Here is a 24869-nt window from a genome sequence, read left to right as displayed (position 1 = left end):
CCTGGAGATGTCCTTCTGTCTGAGCTTTTGGGAGCACACCTCCTCCTGGGTTCTTTACTCCACGCTCTCACCCATTGATACTTTCTCTGTGTTCTGGTTTCCTGTTGCTGGAAGGTAGTCTCCCAGTGTTGTGAGTCAGGAGTCACAGCTGGGTGTGAGCTCAGCTGGGTGATTCCTGTGACCCAGGGGGCGCTGACTCGGGTCTCTCAGCTGACAGAGGAGCTGGTCTCCCTGGTCCAGGTTGGTCTGGCGCTACACAAAGGAGGCCAGAAGGTGAGTGCCACTGGTTCTGTTAGCTCAGCACCTCCCGCATGGCTCTGCAGCCTTGGGGCGGCCTGAGTGAGGGGTCCAGTAATCCAGGTGGAAGCTTGTGTGGTCGAGCCTCTGACATCAGAGGGCGTCCCTTCCACCAGATTCCCTGGTCGGAGCACTCAGAAGCCCATTCAGATGCTCGGGGAGGCACACAGACCCCCTCTTCTGTGAGAAGGATGGAAAGGAAGCCATGGCTGTGTCTGTAACACGGGGGTTTTTGTAGCCTTCTGCCCTAAGCCCTCTTCTCCACGTACACACTTGCCCCCGGTGATGCCCTTGAGAAACCGTGGTTGAATAGCATCTTCATACTGTGATTCCCAAAAATACGCCTCTAGATTGGATCCTTCCCAAAGCTTAGATTCTAATGTTCAGCTGTCTACCATCTCCTCCCCCCGATGCACAGTCACCTCAAACTTAATGCAGTCTAGCACAGTTTTGGTTTTTTTTTCCCCAGGGCTCTTGGTTTATACTCTGTAGACTGGTTGGTTCCATGCCCAGCTTTCTCCATCTCAGAAAATGCCACCAACATCCACCCAGTAAGTGTGACACTATATCCCTCTCTTCAACTATGCACCCTGTCCATAAGCAAGTCTTGGCAACTCTCCCCTCCCGAATACACCTCAGACCCACCAGTTCCTCATGTCAGTGTCCACCCCAACCGCGTCTCACGTGGACCCCTAAGCCCATCTATAGCCCCTCTGGTCCCTTCTCCACAGCTGCTGGCCATCTTCCAGTGTCAGCTGGGTGACCCAGGGCCCCACGGTAAGGCCCTCGGGTGAGACTTTGCTGCTCTCTGAAGAAAACGCGACCTCATTGTCATGGCTACCAGGCCTCGTCTGGCCTGGTCCCTCTGCTCCCTAAGCCCACCCACCATCACTGTCCTCCTCGGCCAGCTGCAGGCCTCCTTTCTGCTCCTCCTCCGTGCGGGCCCGTGCACTGCTATTGCTTCTGCCTGGATGGACCTTTCAGCAATTCCAGGAACTACAGTCCATTCTCCAAAATTCAGGCCCCGCTTCTCCTCCTCAGCCACTGGATATTATGCACTGTCCCGCTCACACCATCACCAGGCTCGTTTGTTTCCTTTTTAGAAAAGACTGCAGTCTGTAATCGTATCATTTATTATCTGGTATTGTTCTCTCTCCTACAATCTGACAGCGATCAAGTCCAGGGACCAGAACTATCCCTAGAACCTCCTCAGGGCTGGTTTTCACAGGCTCCGTGAAAGGTGGACCCTGCACAGGTGGGCAGTGGCCAGAGGACACGAGGCTGACATGGAGAGGCTGGTCAGAGAGTTCTGGCTGAGAATTTCATATTTGTAGGTGCACTTTTTGCCTTGCAAAAGGATTTTTTAAACCACTCTTTTTCTTTTTCTTTTTCTTTCTTTCCCTGAATGTTCGGTAGAAAATGTTGGGTGAGTTCTTTTCCCCAGCTTTTCTGTCTATAAAATGCAATAGCCATAAATTAATTTTTTATGTACAATAACTAATAACAAAATCTAACACAGTAGGTAACACACCTTTTCCCCCTCAGGACAGTTCCGAGGTCACACCCAGGCCTATTGAGTGGGTTCTTGTGGCCTTAACCAACAAGGGATCCTGAGGTGGGCAGATTGCCCAGGACCTCTCTCTCAGAATTATTGGAAAGATTCTGCAGCAATTCAGAAAAGCTCACATTCTGCTTAAATCCAGCAAATTAGAATTTTTTCCCTGATTTTTCTCTGGGAAGCTGCCCTTCCTGTTACCATCTGACCCTGTTCTCAGGTGATGACCTTCACACACTGCTGCGCTGGTGTGGCTTCAGTGCATGTCAGGAAGCAAACGTAAGAGATTAGACAGGTTCTCTGTTCCTTTATTTTCCTTTTTTTCCCAAAATTAGGTAGTATGTTTACATAATGAGGGGAAAAACTTGTGTTTAGAGATTTCATCCCATAAATGACCAAAAAGATCGAGAGAGATACTTGTTTAGGGTTTTATTATGACGGTGGCTAAAAACACAAATACCTCCCTACCTGATTTTTTTAGCACTAGGAGTTGCTGTGTTCTTAGTTTAAGTGGAAAGCTCTCCGGAGCCCCTGCCTGGTGCTGATGTCATGGTGCCGCTAAGGGTGCAGGGATGGAATATGCCTTCTTTCTCCAGCTTCTTGGAGGAGGGTGGACGGATGCCAAGATGACTACTTGGGTGCAGTCCCTAGAAAACAGCCAGGAAAGGCTTTTTTGAAACAGGACTAATGGTTTAAGAGGATGACTGTGAAATGTTCTGCTCTTCATGCAGTTCTTAGAAACCAGGATAAAACTGACTGAAACTGGAGACATTTTCATCTGGAGCACATTAGTCTAGAAGAATGGTTCTTCTGTATTTGACTTTTGTGAGCAGAAATTATTTCGGAGAAGTGACTTTTGCATGCTCAAACGTGCTCTTAGACTTGTACAGGTCACTTTTGATGTCCACATGCCTGAGCGTCTGGCCCATTCCGCATCTCTCTTCACTGGGGCACCGGTCCTCAGGGTGGCAGGGTCCACGGCGTGGGCTGCGCGCCAGGAGTCTCACATGCGCCCGGCGGGCTGGCAGGGACCCCTGAGGTCCAAGTGCGGTGAGTGCGGTGCTGCTCGAGGACAGAGTTTGTCCACGCTCCTAAGGACCCTGGCATTTGGGGCTGAGACGCCCAGCTGACCAACAACGCCAGGAGGGGTGGCCTCTGTTGTAGGGATCGTGACTGAGGACTGAGGTGGGGGCCGAGCTGTCAGGTGGTGGGAACAGACTGTGTTGTGTATCTACTCTCGAGCATGTCCACTCTTCAAGCCCTGACAGCTGAGGGGTCTGGACACTGCAGAACCCTCTGATAAGAACTCACAGGACTGACAGGATGTGGTTTGTAAATGCATACATTTTAAAGCCAAGTGTTTTTTTCCTGTTATGGTTTATCACAGGATGTAGAACTCAGTTCCCATGCCCTTCGGTAGGACCATGCGGTTTGTCCATCCTGTATAGTGTTCCCAGACTCCCAGGTCATCCTTTGGCCACCATCCCTCCCCCTCGGCAACCACAAGTCGGTTCTCTGGGTCTGTCTCTGTTTCGTAGATGAGTTCATCTGCATCGAGGTTTAGCTTCCACTTAGGAGTGGCAGCACGATAGCTGCCTTTCTCTTTCTGGCTTGCACAGCATGATCATCTCTCGGTCCGTCCCTGCTGCCGTAAACGGCATTGTTAGGTGCTTTTTTATGGCTCCGTGACCTTCCGCTGCATATACGCACCACATCTTTCTCCATTCATCTGCTGATGGACATTTAGGTTGTTACCGGGTCTTGGCTGTTGTGAATAGTGCTGCCAAGAACATACAGGTGCGTGTGCCCTTGTGAATTCTAGTTTTGTCTGGACATAGGCCTGGGAGTGGGATTGCTGGGTGATATGGCAACTCTGGTTTTGTGAGGGACCTCCATACTGGTCCCCACGGTGGTTGCAACAGTGTGCGTTCCCACCAAGAGTGTAGGAGGGTCCCTTTCTGCTGCACCCTCTCCAGCATTTGCTGTTTGTAGACTTGTCAATGATGGTCATTCTCACCAGTGTGATGTTTTAATTTGTAGTTTTGATTTGCATTTCTCTAATCATTTCTGATGTTGAGCATCTTTCCATGTGCATATTGGCTATCTGTACGTTGTCTTTGGGTCTTCTGCCCATTTTGGGGTTAGGTTGCTTTATTATTGTTGAGTTGTGTGAGCTATCTGTAAATTTTGGAAATTAAGCCCTTGTTAGTAACATCATTTGGAAATATTTTCTCCCAGTCCATAGGTTGTTTATGGTTTCCTTTTGCTGTGCAACAGCTTATACGTTTGATTAGGCCCTATTTTATTTTTGCTTTTATCTCTATTGGCTTGGGAAACTAACCTAAGAAAATATTGGTATGGTTTATGTCAAGAGGATGTTTTGCCTATGTTCTCTTCTATGAGTCTTATGGTATCATGTCTTATATTAAGTCTTTAGGTCATTTGGGGTTTATTTTTGTGTATGGGGTGAGGGTCTCTCCTAACTTCATTGATTTACATGTGACTCTCCAGCTTACCCCACACCACCAAATGGTCTTTTTGTAACTGGGCATCAGGTGAAACTGGAAGCTTACAGCATGGAAATAAAGGTTTAAAAGAAAAGCCATCTCCAGCCGATGTCCCAGGTGAGTGTTTCAGTGTCTTTAAAGATGTCTGTACAGTGGACCCAGAGACCCTCCCTGTGCTTCACTGAGATCATGGGATTCAGGAATGTTACGACAGGACGGGACCCTCTCAAGTCAGGATGACCTTGACCTACTTACTGTTACAGGTGAAAAGCAGATGTTTGCATGCTGGACTAATGCCGTGTCATAAATACGGTGTCTTCACTTAAGGGAGGCTCTGTTTGAGACCAGTCTTCCTATACATTTTAGAAGACTTACATACAGGTAAATTAACACTGACTAAGTTGTGATCATCGTCTTTCCTATAAAGAGCTGGTCGTTATGTCCAAATATTACCTTAGACCTGTGGGAAAGTTGGCTTCACTTTCATCCTTGCAGTGGCTCTGGCAGCTGGTGAGGGCTCTGAGACACTGGGGCTTGGGGTTGTTCGTGGAGAGGCCGCAGGTGAGGGAATCATGAGCGCCTGTGTGAGCCCTGAGCAAAGCCCCTCTTTCTTGATGGGCAGCCTGTCCTCTCAGGGAGGAACACAGTTGATTGCAGGCTCACCGTGACTGAGAATAGAACTCACTTTGCACTGACGACATTGAAATCTGTCATCTTAGGCACTGAAAACTCCTTCTCCCAACTTCTCTACAAATGAATGCCCTCTAACATTCTGAGATTTCTTCAGAAAAAAAAACTGCTAAAATTTTATTTCATAAAAATTTCAGTTCACAGTGCGCCCTGCTTGTTGGACTTTGCTGCCGTCAAGCAGCCACCTTCCAGACTCGCCATGGGAATCCTGCCTCTGGTGGCAGGGAGGCGGCGGGGACACAGGGCCGCCTGGTGGGCGGGATGGGGCTCCTCCTCAGGGAGTCACCTCCTCACCTTCCTGATCGGCGAGAAGACCGCGGGCCGAGAGCGTCCAGAGTCAGAATTTCTGGCAGCAGCCGATGCGCCCACCTTTGGGTGAGGGGCTGGAACAGAGCAGCCGGCATCGGTCCCGGGGCGCCCGGCTCTCAGGCCACAGGGGCTGGGTCTCCCCGCCTGAGGCGGCGTGTGATGAGCGTGCCCAGGGCCACGAGCGGGATGCACATGGTGGAGGAGGCGACGAGCAGCCCGATGACGGCCAGGGCGTGGGGCGGGTAGTCCTTGGTCACCAGCTGACCCTGAGGAGAGAGCCCGAGTGTCAGGAGATGCCCCCCGGTGGGAGGAGGCGCGTGTCCTTACCCCCGGGGCAGACCCAGCCCTCGTGTCCCTCGGTGAACACAAGCAGCGTGCTTGCTGTTTGGGGCTCCCTGTGAAGAGCGACCATGGGAATGATAAAGGCTTGTGTTTAAAGGCAGCAAGAGAGGCACCGAAGGGCAGGGGCTCCCCTTGCCCAGTGCTGTCCCGTAGGATTGCCCGCCCCCGCCCCCCCCCCCGCCCCAGACACAAGTGGCCCCTGGAAATGTGGCCAGAGATGACAGAGGGCTGGATTTTCAATTTCATTTAATATTATGGAGTTCAACCCACCCCCATGTGGATTGTTAGCTACTAAGTCCAGTGACACAGCTCTCGTCTCAAGAGAAGGGTTGATGGACTTAGTCGGTAGGATTTGTGATGTTTCCCTAAATACGAAATTGATAACAAACCAGTTGAGGCCCCAAAGCCAACAAATGCTGCCTTCCCACCAAGGAACCAGAGGACACTCGAGTCGAGGGAGCCTGCTGTCAACCAAAGTACGTACGGTGTGTAAACCAAAACACCACGCCGAGTGTGGCTGTGGGAAGCAGCCCACAGGCTTCTGTTGCTCTTTACGTTCTCTGTCTCAGATGCAAAAAAAAAGCTTTGACAAAGCTCAGCACTCACTCACAGTAAAAACGCTCCAGAGAGCAGTCAAAGAGGGAACCTTCCCCGACATCATAAAGGCAATAAACGACAAACCCACAGCAAACATCATTCTCGGTGAAACCCTGAAAGCATTTCCGCCAAGATCAGGAGCAGGCCAAGGATGGCCACTCCCACCACGCTTATTCCAGTTTCCTCCCATTACCTGTTTTGGGGGCTTCATGTGAAGTGCTGTTTTGTAGACCTGCTTTGTATTTGTAGATGGAGATACTAGTGTTCGCTTCTCCATGTAAACAGAATAAATTGCCCTCTCAAATTACTATTTCTATGACTTAATAACAGCCTCTTTCTCTCATAATCAGGGGAAAGGGTATATTGTATATGTTCAGTCTGTTCTTCTGAAATCGGTGCGTACACCCCCTTAATGACTTTGTTCCCCACTTTTAATTCCCTCTGTTAGGAATTAGAAATTAAGAAAATGTCCAAGACTGGTAATAAGCTTGCAGAGTTCTAGCCGAACAGCTTGTACATCTAACGGAACAGAAAGCGAGCACTTCGGCTCTGAGTTCACGAACCACTTCCACGTCCACACAGACGGGATGGACTCCCTGATGCCGAGAGCAGGACAGTGTCTGCTACAACAGTAGTGGGAACCTTCATATCCATACCTCTGTGACTTTTTCTGAGACACTTACGTTTAACTTTTTGTGTTGGAGTAAAGCTGGTTAACAGTGTTGTGATAGTTTCAGGTGGAGAGCAAAGGGGCTCAGCCGTACATACATAGGTATCCATTCTCTCCAGACTCCCCTCCCACCCAGGCCGCCACATAACAGGGAACAGAGTTCCCTGCGCTGTGCTGTAGTAGGTGTATTCAGTACAGTTTGGGAAGCCCTAGCCACAGTGATCAGAGAGGAAAAAAATACAAACTGGAAAAGAAGGTAAACGATCACTGTTCTCTGTGTATAGTATGTCATCTGCAAGTCCTAAAGAGCCACCAGAAAACTACTGGTGCTAATCAGCGACTTTGTTAAAGTTGCAGGATACAAAGTTAATGCACAGAAATCTCTTGCATCCCTGTACACTAACAAAAGACTGGAAAGAGAAACAAAGAATTCCATTCACCATCACAACAGAAGGAATAGAATACCTAGGAATAAACCTGCCTGAGGAGGCAAAAGACTTATACTCAGAAAACTAAAACCGTGATGAAAGAAATCAAAGATGACACAAACAGAGATCTCCCGTGTTCTTGGACTGAAAGACTCTCTACTGTGAAAATGACTATACTACCCCAAGCAGTCCACAGATTCACTGCAGTCGCTGTCAGTCTACCGAGGAAATTTTCACAGAATCAGAACAAAATATTCCACACTCGGAAACACCAAAGACTCTGATTTCACAAGTTACGAGAGAAATGAGAACGACAGTGAGGTATCAGCAGGAGAGCAGGGTGGGATGAATTGGGAGGTTGGAATTGACATATATAATACGGTGTATAAATAGATAACTAATGATAACCTGCTCTTAGCAAAAGGAGCTCTACTCAGAGCTCTGGCGACCTAAATGGGAAGAAAGTGCAAAAAAAAAGGATCTGTGTGTGACTGATTCACTTTGTCCTGCAGCAGAAACTAATGCAACATCGTCAAGCAACCACGCTCCAACAAAAACTGAGGAAAGCAAGGACCTGGATGATGATTCCCCGTTGTGACAAATAACCACCCCTGTTCTGGAGAGGCACTTGGTTTCAGAAAGCGAGACCCCCGAGGTGGCAGTTACCTGGGCGGCGTCCCAGGCCTGGTACTGCAGGGTCCCCGTGATGATGTAGTCGCTCAGGTAGAAGATGAAGAGGCTGATGATGAGCAGCGGGCTCACACCGCCCCACATGGCCTTCCAGTACCAGTTCAGGGCGTGTCCAGTCATGGCCTTGAGGTCGCTTTCAAATCTGTTTGGAGAGCGGGGAGAGAAAGTCTGGAGTGCTGTTGGAGGCAGGCGGTCCAGGCCACGGAGCCCTCTGTGCTTAGGAAGCTTCTGTGCTGGGCACTGGTGCTTGAACATGACCATGGGGGCCCTCTCTCCTAGGGACAGGGGTCCTGGGGGAGGGGAGAAGGGCACAGGCTGCCACCAAGGGGGCAAAGCGACCGCCCACAGGTGAGTGGCCATCAGAGGACACGCCCCTGGTGCCAGCCTCCAGGTAGAGGCCACTGCTGTGGACAGGAGGGCAGCGCCTGGCGCCAGCGGGCACAGAGGGCCTGGTGAGACGCCCGTGAAGCCGTCCTCAGCCCCGGGGGGCCCTGAGGGCAGCCCTGCCCCGTCCCTCCTGCCTATCAGCAGCCGTAGCGCCTGCAGCCCACCACTGTGATGTCCATCGTGTCTGCGGGCCCTCTCTTTGTTTCTCATAACTTGACCCTTGCCTGAATTCAAAACTAGCCTGACAGTGTCTGTCCTACAGCAGACTGGAGAGGCTTCTCCGGGATTGTTGAAACTACACACGGAGAAAGTGCTGGGAGTCATGGCCTTCGTGCGTGCATTTCCCGCGCAGCTGTACCTGCTCAGCCCGTACAGGTAGCACACGGCGACCGTCTCCACCAGGACGATGAGCAGCAGGGACAGGGTGGCAGCGTAGTCGTTGAAGATGTCGAACCAGTAGCTGCCGGCCTCCATGGTGAACAGCATGCCGATGGCACAGTTGGCGAGGCACACCAGACCTGGGGCCACAACACCCCTGCTTACCCGCCTGCAGCCGCGCCTGCGCACCCAGCTTCCCAGGGGGCCAAGGCGGCGGGAGGCTGGTCAACAGGACTTCCTGACGCTCGTTCACAGCGAGGGGCGCGGGGTGGGGGTGGGGGGGGGCGGGTTCTGGCAGAGGACGCCCGACCCAGTGTAAAAGGTAAAACTGGGCGCACTGTTGTCTAAGTGGTCTCATCTGGGCTGTGGGCCTGCTTATGTTGTTTATCCCAGCGACTCAACCTCCGAGCTTGGGGGAGGTGAATTAGAGGGGAGGAGAGTTGAGCTGCAGGACTCCCAGTGGAGAACTGACATCTGACCGGAAGAGAGGGGAAGAGGAGAAATAAACGCTGACTGAGATCCCACGGCGCCTTAGGCATTTGTCCCCTGTCGGCTCCTGAAGGCTATGAGTCAGGTAGCAGGAGTTGAGCCCCCTTTTATAGGGTGGGGTGAGCCAAAGCTCAGAGATGTCGGGTAACTTTCCCAACATCACACAGCACAGAAAGAAGCGGTGATGGAATTCAGACACCCTCCCCCCACCCCAAAAAAAGTATCAGATCCTAACGCTCACCCCTCCACTGTCACCCGCCGTGAGCCCCCCCCCTTCCCCCGCTGTCCTGAGGGGAGAACGGGCTGTGAGCTGGCAGGGAGCTGCAGCCACACAGTGCTGGCTCCTGAGAGAGGCCAGTGGGCGCGGACAGGAGCAGAGTTGGCTTGGGGCTGGAGGGCCCTTGTGGATGTGCTGGAATGGTGTCAGAGGCAGGGCTTGGGGGTTCCAGGGTCCTCCAGACACGGTGGGTTGGAGAGGAGCACAGGGGTGGTGGAGTGGAGTGGAGAGGCATGCTTGTCCACCAAGAGCAGAGTGGGCAGATAAGTTGTCGTGTGTGGGCTGTTCGCTCTTTTCATAGAAAAGAGATAGATGATTACTACTTGCCACAGAGTGTATGGATGTGAGAGGTGGACTATAAAGAAAGCTGAGTGCCAAAAAATTGATGCTTTTGGACTGTGGTATTGGAGAAGACTTTTGAGAGTCCCTTGGACTGCAAGGAGATTGAAGCAATCCATCTTAAAGGAAATCAGTCCTGAATATTTATTGGAAGGACTGAAGCTGAAACTCCAATACTTTGGCCACCTGATGCGAAGAACTGATTCATTGGAAAAGACCCAGATGCTGGGAAAGATTGAAGGTGGAAGAAGGGGATGACAGAGGATTCGATGGTTGGATGGCATCACCGACTCAATGGAGATGAGTTTGAGTAAACTCCAGGAGTTGGTGATGGACAGGGAGGCCTGGTGTGCTGCAGTCCATGGGGTCGCAGAGTCGACTGAACTGAACTGAACCAGAGTGGGTTTCACAGACTGAGTCTGAATGACGACAAGAGACAGAAAGGGTAAGTGCAGTGTGAGAGCAGGGGCAACCTCACATGGCAGCGTTCAGAGCAGAGGCGGCTGCTGGGGCGGGGCGTGCCGCCTGGACCCAGCGGGAAGGGGCGCTCAGGAGAGAAAGGCTCTGTACCTTGACTCGGTGGTGGGTCATGAGAGTGTGCTTAAGAAATGTACAAATTGTCATTGTTATTCTTAGGTCAGCACAGACAAAAGCAGGTTCTCTGAATGCCTGGAGAGCTTGGAGGGCCATGGTGGGGAGCCTGGCCTTTGCTGCAGGTTGGGGTGACCACTTGACTTGCCCATGATGTGGAGGACCAGACGTGGGGTGAATTACATTCCCAGAGCGCCTGACAGCTGCGGCAGGACTCCCGGAGCAGGTGCATCCTGAGGACTGCGCCTCTGCTCAGCCCCCCGAGCCCCACCGCCTGGGTGCCTGGCCCACTCACCGGAGATGGCCTCCTTGGGCAGGTAGCTGGAGATGACCTTGCTATCCGTGAGAGGGGTGAGGATGGCGGCCGTGTTGCCCAGCATGCTCCCAATGCCCAGCAGCAGCAGCATGAAGAAGTAGAGCACGGACCACAGCTGCGACACCTTCATGTTCTTGATGGCCTCCGTGTAGACGATGAAAGCCAGGCCAGTGCCTTGGACAGCCTGTGCGAGGCAGGAACACACAGGTACACACCCAGGGAAGTTAGGACTCCCTCAAGACCCCTGCTGCTAAGGTACTTGGGGCACCTTGAAATCGGCAAGGAGAAGCCACATCTTGAGGTTGGATCTTCCATCTACACAGCAGCACCCAAGCTTGACCCAGGCTAGAGAGAATTGTCACCTGTCGAGACCTCATACCTGACTCTTAACTGCTTCAAACACTGAGTGTGCTTTTTCTGCCAGAACTTACATCATTCTCTACTAATAAAGTATTCACAGCTTGGAATAATTGTTGCTTCCTAATCAGGACTGAGGAGGTGACCTAGGAGTTGAGATGGTGAAGGCACAGCTAAGGACACAGAAGCATAGGGAAGTAGGTGGAGGAAAATCACTGCAGGCATACTGAAAGGTGGGTCCAGTTCCTCTGAGAGGTTAAGAATGCATCCTGTTTGAAATCAGGCTTAACTGATTAAGCCTGGGGTATATCCTGGCACCTGAGGTGCCTGGGATTCCTCAGTGGAAAGTCATGAGTCGCCCCCCCCCCACCCCGACCTGAGGAAGGCAGGAAGTGACAGCCTTCCAAGGAGGCCACTGCGGACCTGTAGTTCCTAGTATCCCCTAGATGGGAACCCAATCTATTTCCAAACGAGCCTTCCTGCAGGTACACCAAGCCTCCCACAGCCAGAGGATGCTGTGTCCCGGGGCAGAGTGAGCGGGAAAGCCCGCCTGTCTTCATGGCTCCTGGAGCAGAGGTAGCTTTGCCCTCCTCCTTAGAACTGGCGAACCACAACACTGGTGCAGGGCTTGGAATTGGTCTAGAGCTTCATGGGGAGAAGAAAATGGGGCCCACCTTCGATGTCTATCCGGGAGCTCGCGACCTAATTGACATCCCAGGAACAAGGCTTTCTCCCCGACTCTGGTTGCCCTGGTGAGAGGAGTTGGGGGGAGGTGCTGCCTCCTTGTGGCCGTCTCCTTGAACAGCAGCCTGAAACGCTATCCTTGTGCGTACCTAATGTGCACAAGGCTTGAGGGGCTGTGAGTGACCAGGCTCCCAAGAAATTACTGCAGGACGTGAGGGACGAAAACATCAACTAGGGCCAACTGGCGACAAGGCTGTGCCAAAGCATGAAGAAGAGTGAACTGTGCTTTCCTTTTTAAAATCCCTGGAAAGATGCCCAGTATCTCCAGTGCTTAGAGAAAGGAAGGTGAGATCTACAAGAGTATCTCCTGGCACCTGTCATCAGAGAGACGACACAGAGTATCTGATGGGGAGGGTGTGGAGAAAAGTGACTGAGGAAGGTGTTTGTGGAAAGCTGAGTGGCTCACAGTATGCAGAGAAGTGACGAGGCCCTTAGGAAAGGAAGGTGCAGCTCCCTAAAGCTCCGGCAGCCCCACTCCTGCTTGCATTAGGGAGAGGAGACCGTCGTTTGGAAACACATGCACGCGCTCCACTGGCCTTTGCCCATCTACCTGCAGCAGGCAAGGCGTGGAAACTACCGGAATGCCCAGCGACAGAAGAAAGGACAAAGAAGATGGGCCTCATATAAACAACGGACTGCTGCTCAGATAACCCAACAGCACAGGCCTGACGAGAGTCTGGATGGACCCGGACAGGATCTCATAGCTAGAGGCCAGACAGAGAAAGAGCAAGCACATACGATACCACCTACAGGTGGACACTAACAGAATGGAGCTAACACACCGAGGAGCTGGAAACAGTCAGTTTCAGGAAAGAAACTGAGTGTTTCTAACACGGCTAATGTGGAGGGTGGAGAGGGAAAGCAGGAGGTGGGATTCACGGGTACTTGGCGGGGGGGTATATATATGTTATGCATGTATCTGTATCTTAAATAGACAGTAAACGAGGGCCTACTGTAGTGCAGGGATAACTGTACTCACTCACAAATGACTGTCTCCCAAAATCCAGAGATAATATGGTCCTTGTATATGTGATACTGAGTCCAGTTACTAATGATCTCAGCAGGGCACTGTTAACTGATCGTACTCTAGGAGATGAGGAAAAGTGAATTACTTTAGAAATACTTCCTCTTTTCCATTCAGGAATACACAGTCTGAAATGGGGTCATATCCTGGAACCGGAAGTGGCCATGACTCCTCAAGAAAGTCACGATTTCCCCTAAATGGGGAGAAAGTGACAGCCTTCCATGGAGGCCACAGCAGACCTTAAGTGCCTGGTAAGCCCTGGATGAGACCCAATCAGATGAGCCTTCCTGCAGGTACAGCAAACCTCCTATGGCTAAAGGATGGTGTATCCCAGGGCAGAGTGAAAAGTCACCCAGCCTTCATGGCTCCTGGGGCAGAGGTGCTTTGCCCTGCTTCTTAGAGCTCCTGGAGCAGAGGTGCTTCTTAGAGCTCCTGAACTGCATGCCACTGGTGCAGGCCTTGGAATCAGTCTTGAATTCCCAAGGGGCAAGGAGAAACGAGACCCACCTTGGGTGCCTATTCGTCACTCTTGACTTTTGATTGACATCTCGGGAACAAGGCTTTTTCTCCCAGACTCTGTTACCTGGGAGACCAGAGTGGGGATGAAAAAGTGCTGCCGCCTTGTGGCCGCCTGTATGAACGGCTGCCTGCAGCGCTATGCTTCTGGTTACTTTATATGCACAAGGCTCCAGGGGCTGTGCGTGACCACAGCTCCCAAGAAATCTACTGCAGGAGGTGAGCCCATAAAAAGTCAACTGGGACAAACTGGCAACAAGCCAGCGTCAAAGGATGAAGTAGAGTGAACTTGCGTTATTTTTTTTTAGGTCCCTGAAAAGATGCCCAGTATCTCCTGGCACCTGTCATCAGAGACGACACAGAATATCTGATGGAGAGGGTGTGGAGAAAAGTGACTCTGAGGAAGGTGTTTGTGGAAAGCTGAGTGGCTCACAGTATGCAGAGAAGTGACGAAGCCCTTAGGGAAGGAGGGTGCAGCTCCCTAAAGCTCCGGCAGCCCCACTCCTGCTTGCATGTGGGGAGAGGAGACCATCGTTCGAAAACACACACGCACGCTCTCCCCTGGCCTTTGCCCATCTGCCTGCAGCAGGCAAGGCATGGAAACTACCAGAATGCCCAGCGACAGAAGAAAGGATAAAGAAGATGGGCCTCATATAAACAACGGACTGCTGCTCAGATAACCCAACAGCACAGGCCTGACGAGTGTCTGGATGGACCCGGACAAGATAACACACCGGGAGATGGAAACAGCCAATTTCAGAAAAACAAACTGTTCAAAGGGGCAAGATGGGGAGGGTGGAGAGGGGAATTACGAGCTCGGAGTTCACAGCTGCACACTGATGCATGCATTTGTATATATGTTTAACATAGATGATTTAGGAGACCCTGCAGTGGAACACAGATAACTCTCTTCACTCTGCAAATAACTATGTCCCAAAGAATCCAAACAACAGTCATTCCATGTACGTTTGAATCTGAGTCCAGTTCCCATTCAACTCAGAACTTGAATCCACTTTAGAAATGCCCCCTCTTTTCCATTCAGGCCTAACTGGTCTGGTCTGGGGTCATATCTTGGAGCCCTGAGGTAGCTTGGATCCCAAGTTTGACAGTGGCTGTTTCTAGGATCAACAACTTTAAAACCTATGTTGAAAGTGAAGTCACTCAGTTATGTCTGACTCTTTGTGACCCTAAGGTAAAACCTATGTTTCTGGGTACTTAATAAGCAAAAAGCTTGGAGGGTGTGAAAGACCACGGCTCTCATGAAGTTCTGTAGGAGGTAATGGAAGAAAAATTCATAAGAGTCTGCTTGCCACATGCCAGTTTCAAAGGGAGAAAGTTCACTCAACCTGTGTTTTTCTTTTTAAAGCACCTGAGAAGGTGCTCAGCATTTCCATTGCTTAGAGAAATGCAAATGAAATCTACAACAAGGTACCTCTGACACAAATCATCAAAAATCCTACAAACAATACATGATGGAGAGGGCCTGGAGAACAGGTACCCTGAGCAAGGTGTTTGTGGAAAGGTAAATTGCTCAGAGCCAGTATAGAGAGAAGGAAAGAAGCTCGTTAAGAAAGGAGAGCTACAGCTCCGCACATCTGGCCAAGCACTCCTACTTTCCTGTTCAAAGAGAAGATCCACAGTGAGGACCACACACTCCCTCCCTTGGCCTTTTCCCACCTACCTACAACGGGCACAGCATGCAAACTATTGTCCAGCGATAGTAGAACAAAGACGACGTACACATACATCTTATACAAAGACGACCCCATGTATACAACAGGCTATTACTCAGAAAACCAAACTACAACACACCATTGACAACAGTATGCCTGGACCTGGAGAAGGCCTCACTAACTCGGATGAGTCAGAGAAAGACCAAGCTGATGATATCACTTCTAGGTGGAAACTGGAAATGAACCGAACTGAACTAATTGACAGGGAAATGTAAACACCCACCCTCAGACAAAACATTTAGAGTTTCCGGTGGAGCATGATGGCGAGGTTGGAGAGAAAAATCACGAGGTTCGCCTGAACTGGTACACGCTTACATACAAACAAATGTAAATAGACAGTTAATGAGGCCCTACTGCGCAGCACAGACAACTCTACTCAGTCTAAAAACACCGTCACAAAAGAATCAAAAGAAAAATCGGTCCTTGTTAATGTGAACGTGAATCCAGTTCCTACTGACCATATTCCAGGAGAAGATAAAAATGCAGTGTAAAAACACCTCCTCTGTTTCACTCAGGCCTAATGATTCTGGTTGGGCTCATCTCCTGGAGTGCAGAGGGGGCTTGGATCCCTGCTTTGACAGCCATGGGCCCCAGTGACCAGGGGAGAATGGGGCAGCCAGCATACAAGCCACCTTGGACCTGAAGTACCTGGTCTCCTCTGGATGGGACCCTGATCTCTAAATGCAGTCGAGCCATTCTGCAGGTAAACCATGAGCCATCCTACAGGTAAACCAAGTCTCACACAGCTAAAGGGTGGTGGACTCCCTGGGCAAGGAGAGCAAGCCCCCCAGTCTTCATGGCTTCTGGTGAATAGGTACCTCTAGCCTCCTTCCTTACAGTCCCTCAGTTGCATACCACCGGCGCAGGTGTTGGGATCTGTCTAGAAGTTCATGGAGCCAGGAGAAATGAGACACAAGCCCTTGGGTGTCTGTTAGGGCACTTTCCACCTGATTGACAGGCAAGAAACAAGACATTCTCCAGACTCTGGTTACTTAGGTTACCAGAGAGCTGACGCAGAAGTGCTGCCGCCTTGTGGCCGTTTCTAGGAGCAACAGCCTTAAACCCTGTGCTTCTGGGTATTTAACATGCAAAAAGGCTTCAGGGGCTGTGAAACACCATAGCTCTCAAGAAACTGCATGAGGTAATCAAAGACAAATTCAAAAATGGACCAACCTGCGACAAACCAAGTTCAAAAGGGGAAAGTTCACTCAACCTGTGTTTTGCTTTTTAAAACCCCTGGGTGGCGGGGGAGGCATCTCTAGTGCTGAGAGAAATGCAAAATGAAATCTACAAGGAGGTATCCCCTGGCACCAGTCATTAGAGAGACTACACAGAATATATGATGGAGGGGGCCTGGAGAGAAGGGACCCTGTGCAATGTATGCGTGGAAAGGTAAATTTCTCACAGCCAGTATGGAGAGAAGTAGAGAAGGTCCTTAGGAAAGGAAAGGTGCAGCTCCCCGAAGGTCCGGCAATGCCCCTCCTGCTTGTCTGTCCAAAGAGAAAACCATTGACAAGTCACACACGGAGTCCACTGGCCTTTTCCCATCTACCTGCAACAGGCATGTGAACCCCCCATCTGTCCACCTTCAGAATACACACAAAAGAAGACATGCACCACCCACATGACGGACTGTTGGGTCAAAGAATGAGATCTCTACCTACAGCAACATGGATGGACCAGAGGTGACCATACTAGTCAAGTTTGCCAGATAATTGCAAGTATTATATGACACCATTTATAGTTGTAACTTTAAAATGGATACGGGGGTTGGGGGCGGTCCTAACACGGCAGAGGAATAGGACCAGGAGACCGCTTTCTCCCCGACAAATTCATCGAAAGAACATTTGAACGCTGGCAGAGGACATCAGGCACCCAGAAAGGCAGCCCATTGTCTTCGAACAGAGGTAGGACAAAATAGATAAAAAGACAAAAGAGGTAGGGATGGAGATCTGTCCTTCAGGACAAAATATAAAAGATAAAAAGAGAGACAAAAGAGGTAGGGACGGAGATCTGTCCCGGGAAGGGAGTCTTAAAAGAGGAGAAGTTTCCTAACACCAGGAAACACTCACCGGCGGGTCTGTGGGGAATCTTGGAATCCCAGAATGCAACATAACTAGAAGGAAAAATAAATAATTAAACCCCACAGATTACGTGCCTAACAGCAACTCACAGCCGCCACCAGCAAGCGGGGGCTGAACAGGGAGGGTGGGCTGCATTGCGAATGCCCTGAGGGCAATCTGAGGGAACTAACTTGAGATAGCAACCCAAACTGTGGGATAGCCAGAAAGAGAGAAAGAATTGTCCTGTGAAAAGCCCTAACCTGAGGCACTGCCAGGCTCGCTCACAGAACAATGGACTGAGCGAATACCAGAGGAGAGCTAGCGGGCTGCAGACCGGCCCATCCTCAGCGGGAGACAAGCGGAGGGCGGGGAGCATCCAGAGCTGGAAAGGGGCAATCCTGGCCCCAGAGAGGCATCCTCTACCAAACTGCAAGCAGGCTCTGCTGCTAACCGAGAGTTCTTGGGATTCTGGATGGTTGACCTCTGCCTGTAGGGTTGCAGCAGAGGTCAGCTCCCCAGGAGACACAGCACACCTGAGAAGGTGCACCCATTGTACACCCAGAAAACTGAGCGGCTGGGGTGGGGGAGGCGATAAGACACCCCCGCCCCCACCTGGGGGCGACTGCGCTCCCCAAGCACCTGGTCACCTGAGCTGCTCGGACCTGGGAAGGGCACAAAACGCAGGCCCAGCTGAGTCTGCGCCTTTGTGGAGTACCCGAGAACCTGAACCTGAGCGGCTTAGACCTGGAAAGTGCAGGCAACCCAGGGCCCGCCTCAGACAGTTCCCGGCAGAGCAACCCAGAGCCTGAGCAGTGTAGACCATGAAAGCACCCACGCCGTGAGCAGGACAAACCCAGAGCGGCTGACAGTGCGCGCACTCCCCATGCGCCAGTGATATTTGTTCCCAGTGTTCCTCCCTCCCCACAGCACGACTGAACAAGTGAGCCTAAATAAGTGACCACCTTCTCCCCCTTGTGTCAGGGCGGAAATCAAACACTGAAGAGACCAGCAAACAGGAGAAGCTAAAATAAACAGAGGGAACCGCTTTGGAAGGGGCAGGTGCAACAGCTTAAAACCCTGCACTTAGCACCAACTACACTGCAAGGGGCCTAGAGATCTCGAGAAGTGTAAGCCGGATCAAGGAACTACCTGAAACTGAACTGACCCCACACTGTCCGCAACAGCTCCAGAGAAATTCTTAGATATATTTTTACTATTATCATTTCTTAAATTAAAATTTTTTTTATTTTTAAGTCCTCTATTACTCCTTCAATTTTCATTTTTATAATCTATTATCTTGTCAAAAAAAAGACCCTATTTTTAAAGCAAACTTCATATATATAATTTCTGTGACTTTGTTTTGTTTTTTTAATATTGTATTTTTGAGTCTAACCTCTAGATTTTTAATCTTTGCTTTTTGGTATTTGTTATCACTTTTGACCTTTAAGAACCCAATCTTCAGTACCCATTTTTACTTGGGAGTGTGATTACTGGCTTGATTGCTCTCTCCCTCTTTTGACTCTCCTTTTTCTCCACCAGGTTGCCTCTATCTCCTCCCTCCCCCTTCTCTACCCAACTCTGTGAAGCTCTTTGTATGTTCCAGGCTGTGGAGAACACTTAGGGAATTGATTACTGGCTAACTTGCTCTCTCCCTTTCTGATTCCACCTGTTCTCCTCCTGGTCACCTCTATCTCCCTCCTCCCTCTTCTCTTCTCCCTGTAACTCTGTGAACCTCTCCGGATGTCCCTCACTGTGGAGAAACTTTTTATCATTAACCTAGATGTTTTATCATCGGTGCTGTATAGATGGAGAAGTCTTGAGGTTACTGTAAGAATAAGACAAATCGAGAGGCAGGAGGCTTAAGTCCAAATCCTGAGAATACCAGAAAACTCCTGACTCCACGGAACATTAATTGATAAGAGCTCATCCAAAACCCTCCATACCTACACGGAAACCAAGCACCACTCAAGAGCCAGCAAGTTCCAGAGTAAGACATACCATGCAAATTCTCCAGCAACACAGGAACGTATCCCCGAGCTTCAATATACAGGCTGCCCAAAGTCACAGCAAACCCACTGACATCTCAAAACTCACTACTGGATACTTCATTGCACTCCAGAGAGAAGAAACCCAGCTCTAGCCACCAGAACACCGACACAAGCTTCCCTAACCAGGAAACCTTGACAAGCCACCCTTACAACCCCACCCACAGTGAGGAACCTCCACAATAAAGAGGAACTGCAAACTGCCAGAATACAGAAAGGCCACCCCAAACACAGCAATCTAAACAAGATGAAAAGGCAGAGAAATATTCAGCAGGTAAAGGAACAGGATAAATGCCCACCAAACCAAACAAAAGATGAAGAGATAGGGAACCTACCTCGTAAAGAATTCAGAATAATGATAGTGAAAATGATCCAAAGTCTTGAAAACAAAATGGAGTTACAGATAAACAGCCTGGAGACAAGGATTGAGAAGGTGCAAGAAAGGTTTAACAAGGACCTAGAAGAAATTTTAAAAGTCAGTATATAATGAATAATGCAATAAATGAGATCAAAAACACTCTGGAGGGAACCAACAGTAGAATAACAGAGGCAGAAGATAGGATTAGTGAGGTAGAAGATAGAATGGTAGAAATAAGTGAAGCAGAGAGGAAAAAAGAAAAACGAATGAAAAGAAATGAGGACAACCACAGAGACCTCTGGGACAATGGTAAAAGCCCCAACATTTGAATCACAGGAGTCCCAGAAGAAGAAGACAAAAAGAAGGTAATACTTGAGGAGATAGTAGTTGAAAACTTCCCTAAAATGGGGAAGGAAATAGTTGCCCAAGTCCAAGAAACCCAGAAACTCCCAAACAGGATAAACCCAAGATGAAACACCCAAGACACATATTAATCAAATCAACGAAGATCTAACACAAAGAACAAATATTAAAAACAGCAAGGGAAAAACAACAAATACCACACAAGGGGATTCCCATAAGGATAACAGCTGATCTTTCAACAGAAACTCTTCAGGCCAGAAGGGAATGGCAAGACATACTTTAAAAAGTGATGAAAGAAAATAACCTACAGCCCAGATTACTGTACCCAGCAAGGAGCTCATTCAAATATGAAGGAGAAATCAAAAGCTTCAGAGACAAGCAAAAGCTGAGAGAATTCAGCACCACCAAACCAGCTCTCCAACAAATGCTTAAGGATCTTCTCTAGACAGGAAACACAGAAAGGGTGTATAAACTTGAACCCAAAACAACAAAGTAAATGACAAGGGGATCATACTTATCAATAATTACCTTAAATGTAAATGGGTTGAATGCCCCAACCAAAAGACAAACACTGGATGAATGGATAGCAAAACAAGACCCCTATATATGTTGTACAAGAGACCCACCTCAAAACAAGGGAAACATACAGACTGAAAGTGAAGGGCTGGAAAAAGATATTCCACACAAATGGAGACCAAAAGAAAGCAGGAGTAGCAATACTCATGTCAAATAAAATAGACTTTAAAATAAAGGCTGTGAAAAGAGACAAAAAGGACACTACATAATGATCAAAGGATCAATCCAAGAAGAAGATAGAACAATTATATATGCACCCAACATAGGAGCACTGCAATATGTAAGATAAATGCGAACAAGTATGAAAAGGGGAAATTAACAATAACACAATAATAGTGGGAGACTTTAATACCCCACTCACACCTATGGACAGATCAACTAAAAAGAAAATTAACAAGGAAACACAAACTTTAAATGATACAATAGACCAGTTAGACCTAATTGCTATCTATAGGACATTTCACCCCAAAACAGTGAATTTCACCTTTTTCTCAAGTGCACACGGAACCTTCTCCAGGACAGATCACATCCTGGGCCATAAATCTAGCCTTGGTAAATTCAAAAAAACTGAAGTCATTCCAAGCATCTTTTCTGACCACAATGCAGTAAGATTAGATGTCATTTACAGGAGAAAAACTATTAAAAATTCCAACATACAGAGGCTGAACAACACACTGCTGAATAACCAACAAATCACAGAAGAAATCAAAAAGAAATTAAAATATGCATAGAAACAAATGAAAATGAAAACAAAACAACCCAAAACCTGCAGGACACTGTAAAAGCAGTGCTAAGGGGAAAGTTCATAGCAATACAGGCATACCTCAAGAAACAAGAAAAAAGTCAAATAAATAACCTAACTCTACACCTACAGCAACTAGAAAAGGAAGAAATGGAGAACCTCAGGGTTAGTAGAAGGAAAGAAATCTTAAAAATTAGGGCAGAAATAAATGCAAAAGAAACAAAAGAGACCATAGCAAAAGTCAACAAAGCCAAAAGCTGGTTCTTTGAAAGGATAAATAAAATTGATAAACCATTAGCCAGACTCATCAAGAAACAAAGGGAGAAAAATCAAATCAATAAAATTAGAAATGAAAATGGAGAGATCACAACAGACAACACAGAAATACAAAGGATCATAAGAGATTACTATCAGCAACTATATGCCAATAAAATGCACAACGTGGAAGAAATGGACAAATTCTTAGAAAAGTACAACTTTCCAAAACTGAACCAGGAAGAAACAGAAAATCTTAACAGACCCATCACAAGCACAGAAATTGAAACTGTAATCAGAAATTTTCCAGCAAACAAAAGCCCAGGTCCAGATGGCTTCACAGCTGAAATCTACCAAAAATTTAGAGAAGAGCTAACACCTATCCTACTCAAACTCTTCCAGAAAATTGCAGAGGAAGGTAAACTTCCAAACTCATTCTGTGAGGCCACCATCACCCTAATGCCAAAACCTGACAAAGATGCCACACAAAAAAAAGAAAACTATAACCCAATACCACTGATGAACATAGATGCAAAAATCCTTAACAAAATTCTAACAATCATAATCCAACAACACATTAAAAAGATCATACACCATGACCAAGTGGGCTTTATCCCAGGGATGCAAGGATTCTTCAATATCCACAAATCAATCAATGTAATATGCCACATTAACAAATTGAAAAATAAAAGCCATATGATTATCTCAATAGATGCAGAGAAAGCCTTTGACAAAATTCAACATCCATTTATGATAAAAACTCTCCAGAAAGCAGGAATAGAAGGAACATACCTCAACATAATAAAAGCTATATATGACAAACCCACAGCAAACATTATCCTCAATGGTGAAAAATTGAAAGCATTTCCCCTAAAGTCAGGAACAAGACAAGGGTGCCCACTTTCACCGCTACTATTCAACATAGTTCTGGAAGTTTTGGCCACAGCAATCAGAGCAGAAAAAGAAATAAAAGGAATCCAAATTGGAAAAGAAGAAGTAAAACTCTGTTTGCAGATGACATGATCCTCTACATAGAAAACCCTAAAGACTCCACCAGAAAATTACGAGAGCTTATCAACGAATATAGTAAAGTTGCAGGATATAAAATCAACACACAGAAATCCCTTGCATCCTATACACTAACAATGAGAAAATAGAGAAATTAAGGAAACAATTCCATTCACCATTGCAATGCAAAGAATAAAGTACTTAGGAATATATCTACCTAAAGAAACTAAAGACCTATATATGGGCGGCGACGCGGAAACGCGAACATGGCGGCAGCCGGCGCTGCTACCGCTAAGCTGAACGAGGAGCTGGCGCCCGCGGCCGAAGCGCTGGCCGCAGCCCGGGAGCAGAGCAGCCGCTTCCTGAGCGGCCTGGAGCTGGTGAAGCAGGGCGCGGAGGCGCGCGTGTTCCGCGGCCGCTTCCAGGGTCGCGCGGCCGTGGTGAAGCACCGCTTCCCCAAAGGCTACCGGCGACCGACGCTGGAAGCGCGGCTCAGCCGGCGGCGGACGGTGCAGGAGCCCCGGGCGTTGCTCCGCTGTCGCCGCGCAGGAATATGTGCCCCAGTTGTCTTTTTTGTGGACTATGCTTCCAACTGCTTATTTATGGAAGAAATCGAAGGCTCAGTGACTGTTCGAGATTATATTGAATCCACTCTGGAGACTGAAAAATCTTCCCAAAGTCTCCTGGGCTTAGCCAGGACCATCGGGCAGGTTTTGGCTCGAATGCACGACGAAGACCTCATTCATGGTGATCTCACCACATCCAACATGCTCCTAAAACCCCCTCTGGAGCAGCTGAACATTGTGCTTATAGACTTTGGGCTGAGCTTCGTTTCAGCACTTCTGGAAGACAAGGGAGTTGACCTGTACGTGCTGGAGAAGGCCTTCCTCAGTACCCATCCCAACACCGAGACTGTGTTTGAAGCCTTTCTGAAGAGCTACTCCACCTCCTCCAGAAAGTCCAAACCAGTGTTAAAAAAATTAGATGAGGTGCGCCTCAGAGGGAGAAAGAGATCCATGGTGGGCTAGAAGAATTCTCCGTGCGACAACCACAGGCAGGAAACTGTTCACAGTACGTTTGAAGGAAGGCTATGAGTATGAGGTTCTACCTAAATAAAGATGGTCGGGTAATTTTAAGAGCTGTGATCATGCTTGAAAGGCATTATCACCTGCCATTGGCTATTCTCACCTACTCTGTATATGTCTGGCAGAACTGGGCATTCAGAATAAATCTCAGGCTTTCTCTGCAGTTGTAAGGTGTACACCTCAGGTTGAAGGGCCTGACGTTACGAAACGCTCAACCACATACTGAACCAGTGAACCACACTGAACCACATTTCAGTGCTTCTGGTGAGACAAGGACAACGTTTCAGTTGGTGTCAGTGTATCTTTATCAGCTCTGTAACCCAGCCTTTTTTATTGTTGTGTTCATGACATACTCCTTTTGAAACCAGTACAGTGGGATGCAACCAGCATATTAAAAAAAGAAATGGAATCAGAGATTAGAAAATAATAAAGTGCATTATCTGTAGTATTGTTAATATTGTTTTATGAAACTTGTTTCAAATGTGTATATAGACAACAGTACATAGTAGGTTTTGGTGTAAAATACAGTTCTTTTTGAGAGTATGGTAAAAAAAAAAAAAAGAAACAGAAACTAAAGACCTATATATAAAAAACTATAAAACACTGGTGAAAGAAATCAAAGGGGACACTAATAGATGGAGAAATATACCATGTTCATGGATTGGAAGAATCAATACAGTGAAAATGAGTATACTACCCAAAGCAATCTATAGATTCAATGCAATCCCTATCAAGCTACCAACAGTATTTTTCACAGAGCTAGAATAAATAATTTCACAATTTGTATGGAAATACAAAAAACATCTAATAGCCAAAGCAATCTTGAGAAAGAAGAATGGAATTGGAGGAATCAACCTGCCTGACTTCAGGCTCTTCTACAAAGCCACAGTCGTCAAGACAGTATGGTACTGGCACAAAGACAAAAATATAGATCAATGGAACAAAATAGAAAGCCCAGAGATAAATCCACGCACGTATGGACACCTTATCTTTGACAAAGGAGGCAAGAATATACAGTGGAGAAAAGACAATCTCTTTAACAAGTGGTACTGGGAAAACTGGTCAACCACTTGTAAAAGAATGAAACTAGAACACTTTCTAACACCACACACAAAAATAAACTCAAGATGGATTAGGA

At 48.2% G+C, this 24869-nt stretch overlaps 1 protein-coding gene and 1 pseudogene across 3 annotated transcripts in view; one reads left to right on the top strand and one right to left on the bottom strand.

The window, feature by feature from the left end:
- The window catches only part of SLC6A20 (solute carrier family 6 member 20), a 50947-nt gene continuing 28344 nt past the window's right edge, over positions 2267–24869 (bottom strand). For both annotated transcript variants that reach the window (XM_018038324.1, XM_018038325.1), the window contains exons 8-11: positions 10842–11046; positions 8831–8990; positions 8062–8227; positions 2267–5624 (exon numbers count right to left, since the gene is read on the bottom strand). In XM_018038324.1, coding sequence (XP_017893813.1) covers positions 5475–5624; positions 8062–8227; positions 8831–8990; positions 10842–11046 — 681 coding nt within the window. In that variant the 3' untranslated portion in view covers positions 2267–5474. The remainder of the gene's footprint in view (positions 5625–8061; positions 8228–8830; positions 8991–10841; positions 11047–24869) is intronic.
- On the top strand, positions 22899–24186 carry LOC108633224 (annotated as a pseudogene). Its single transcript, XR_001917020.1, has one exon. The product of XR_001917020.1 is annotated as a TP53-regulating kinase pseudogene (transcript).

The sequence above is a fragment of the Capra hircus genome, chromosome 22 (assembly GCF_001704415.2).
Source record: "Capra hircus breed San Clemente chromosome 22, ASM170441v1, whole genome shotgun sequence".
In the NCBI taxonomy this organism is placed as follows: Eukaryota; Metazoa; Chordata; class Mammalia; order Artiodactyla; family Bovidae; genus Capra; species Capra hircus.
The sequence above is the reverse complement of the archived record's forward strand: the minus strand, read 5'-3'. Positions and strand labels throughout refer to the sequence as shown.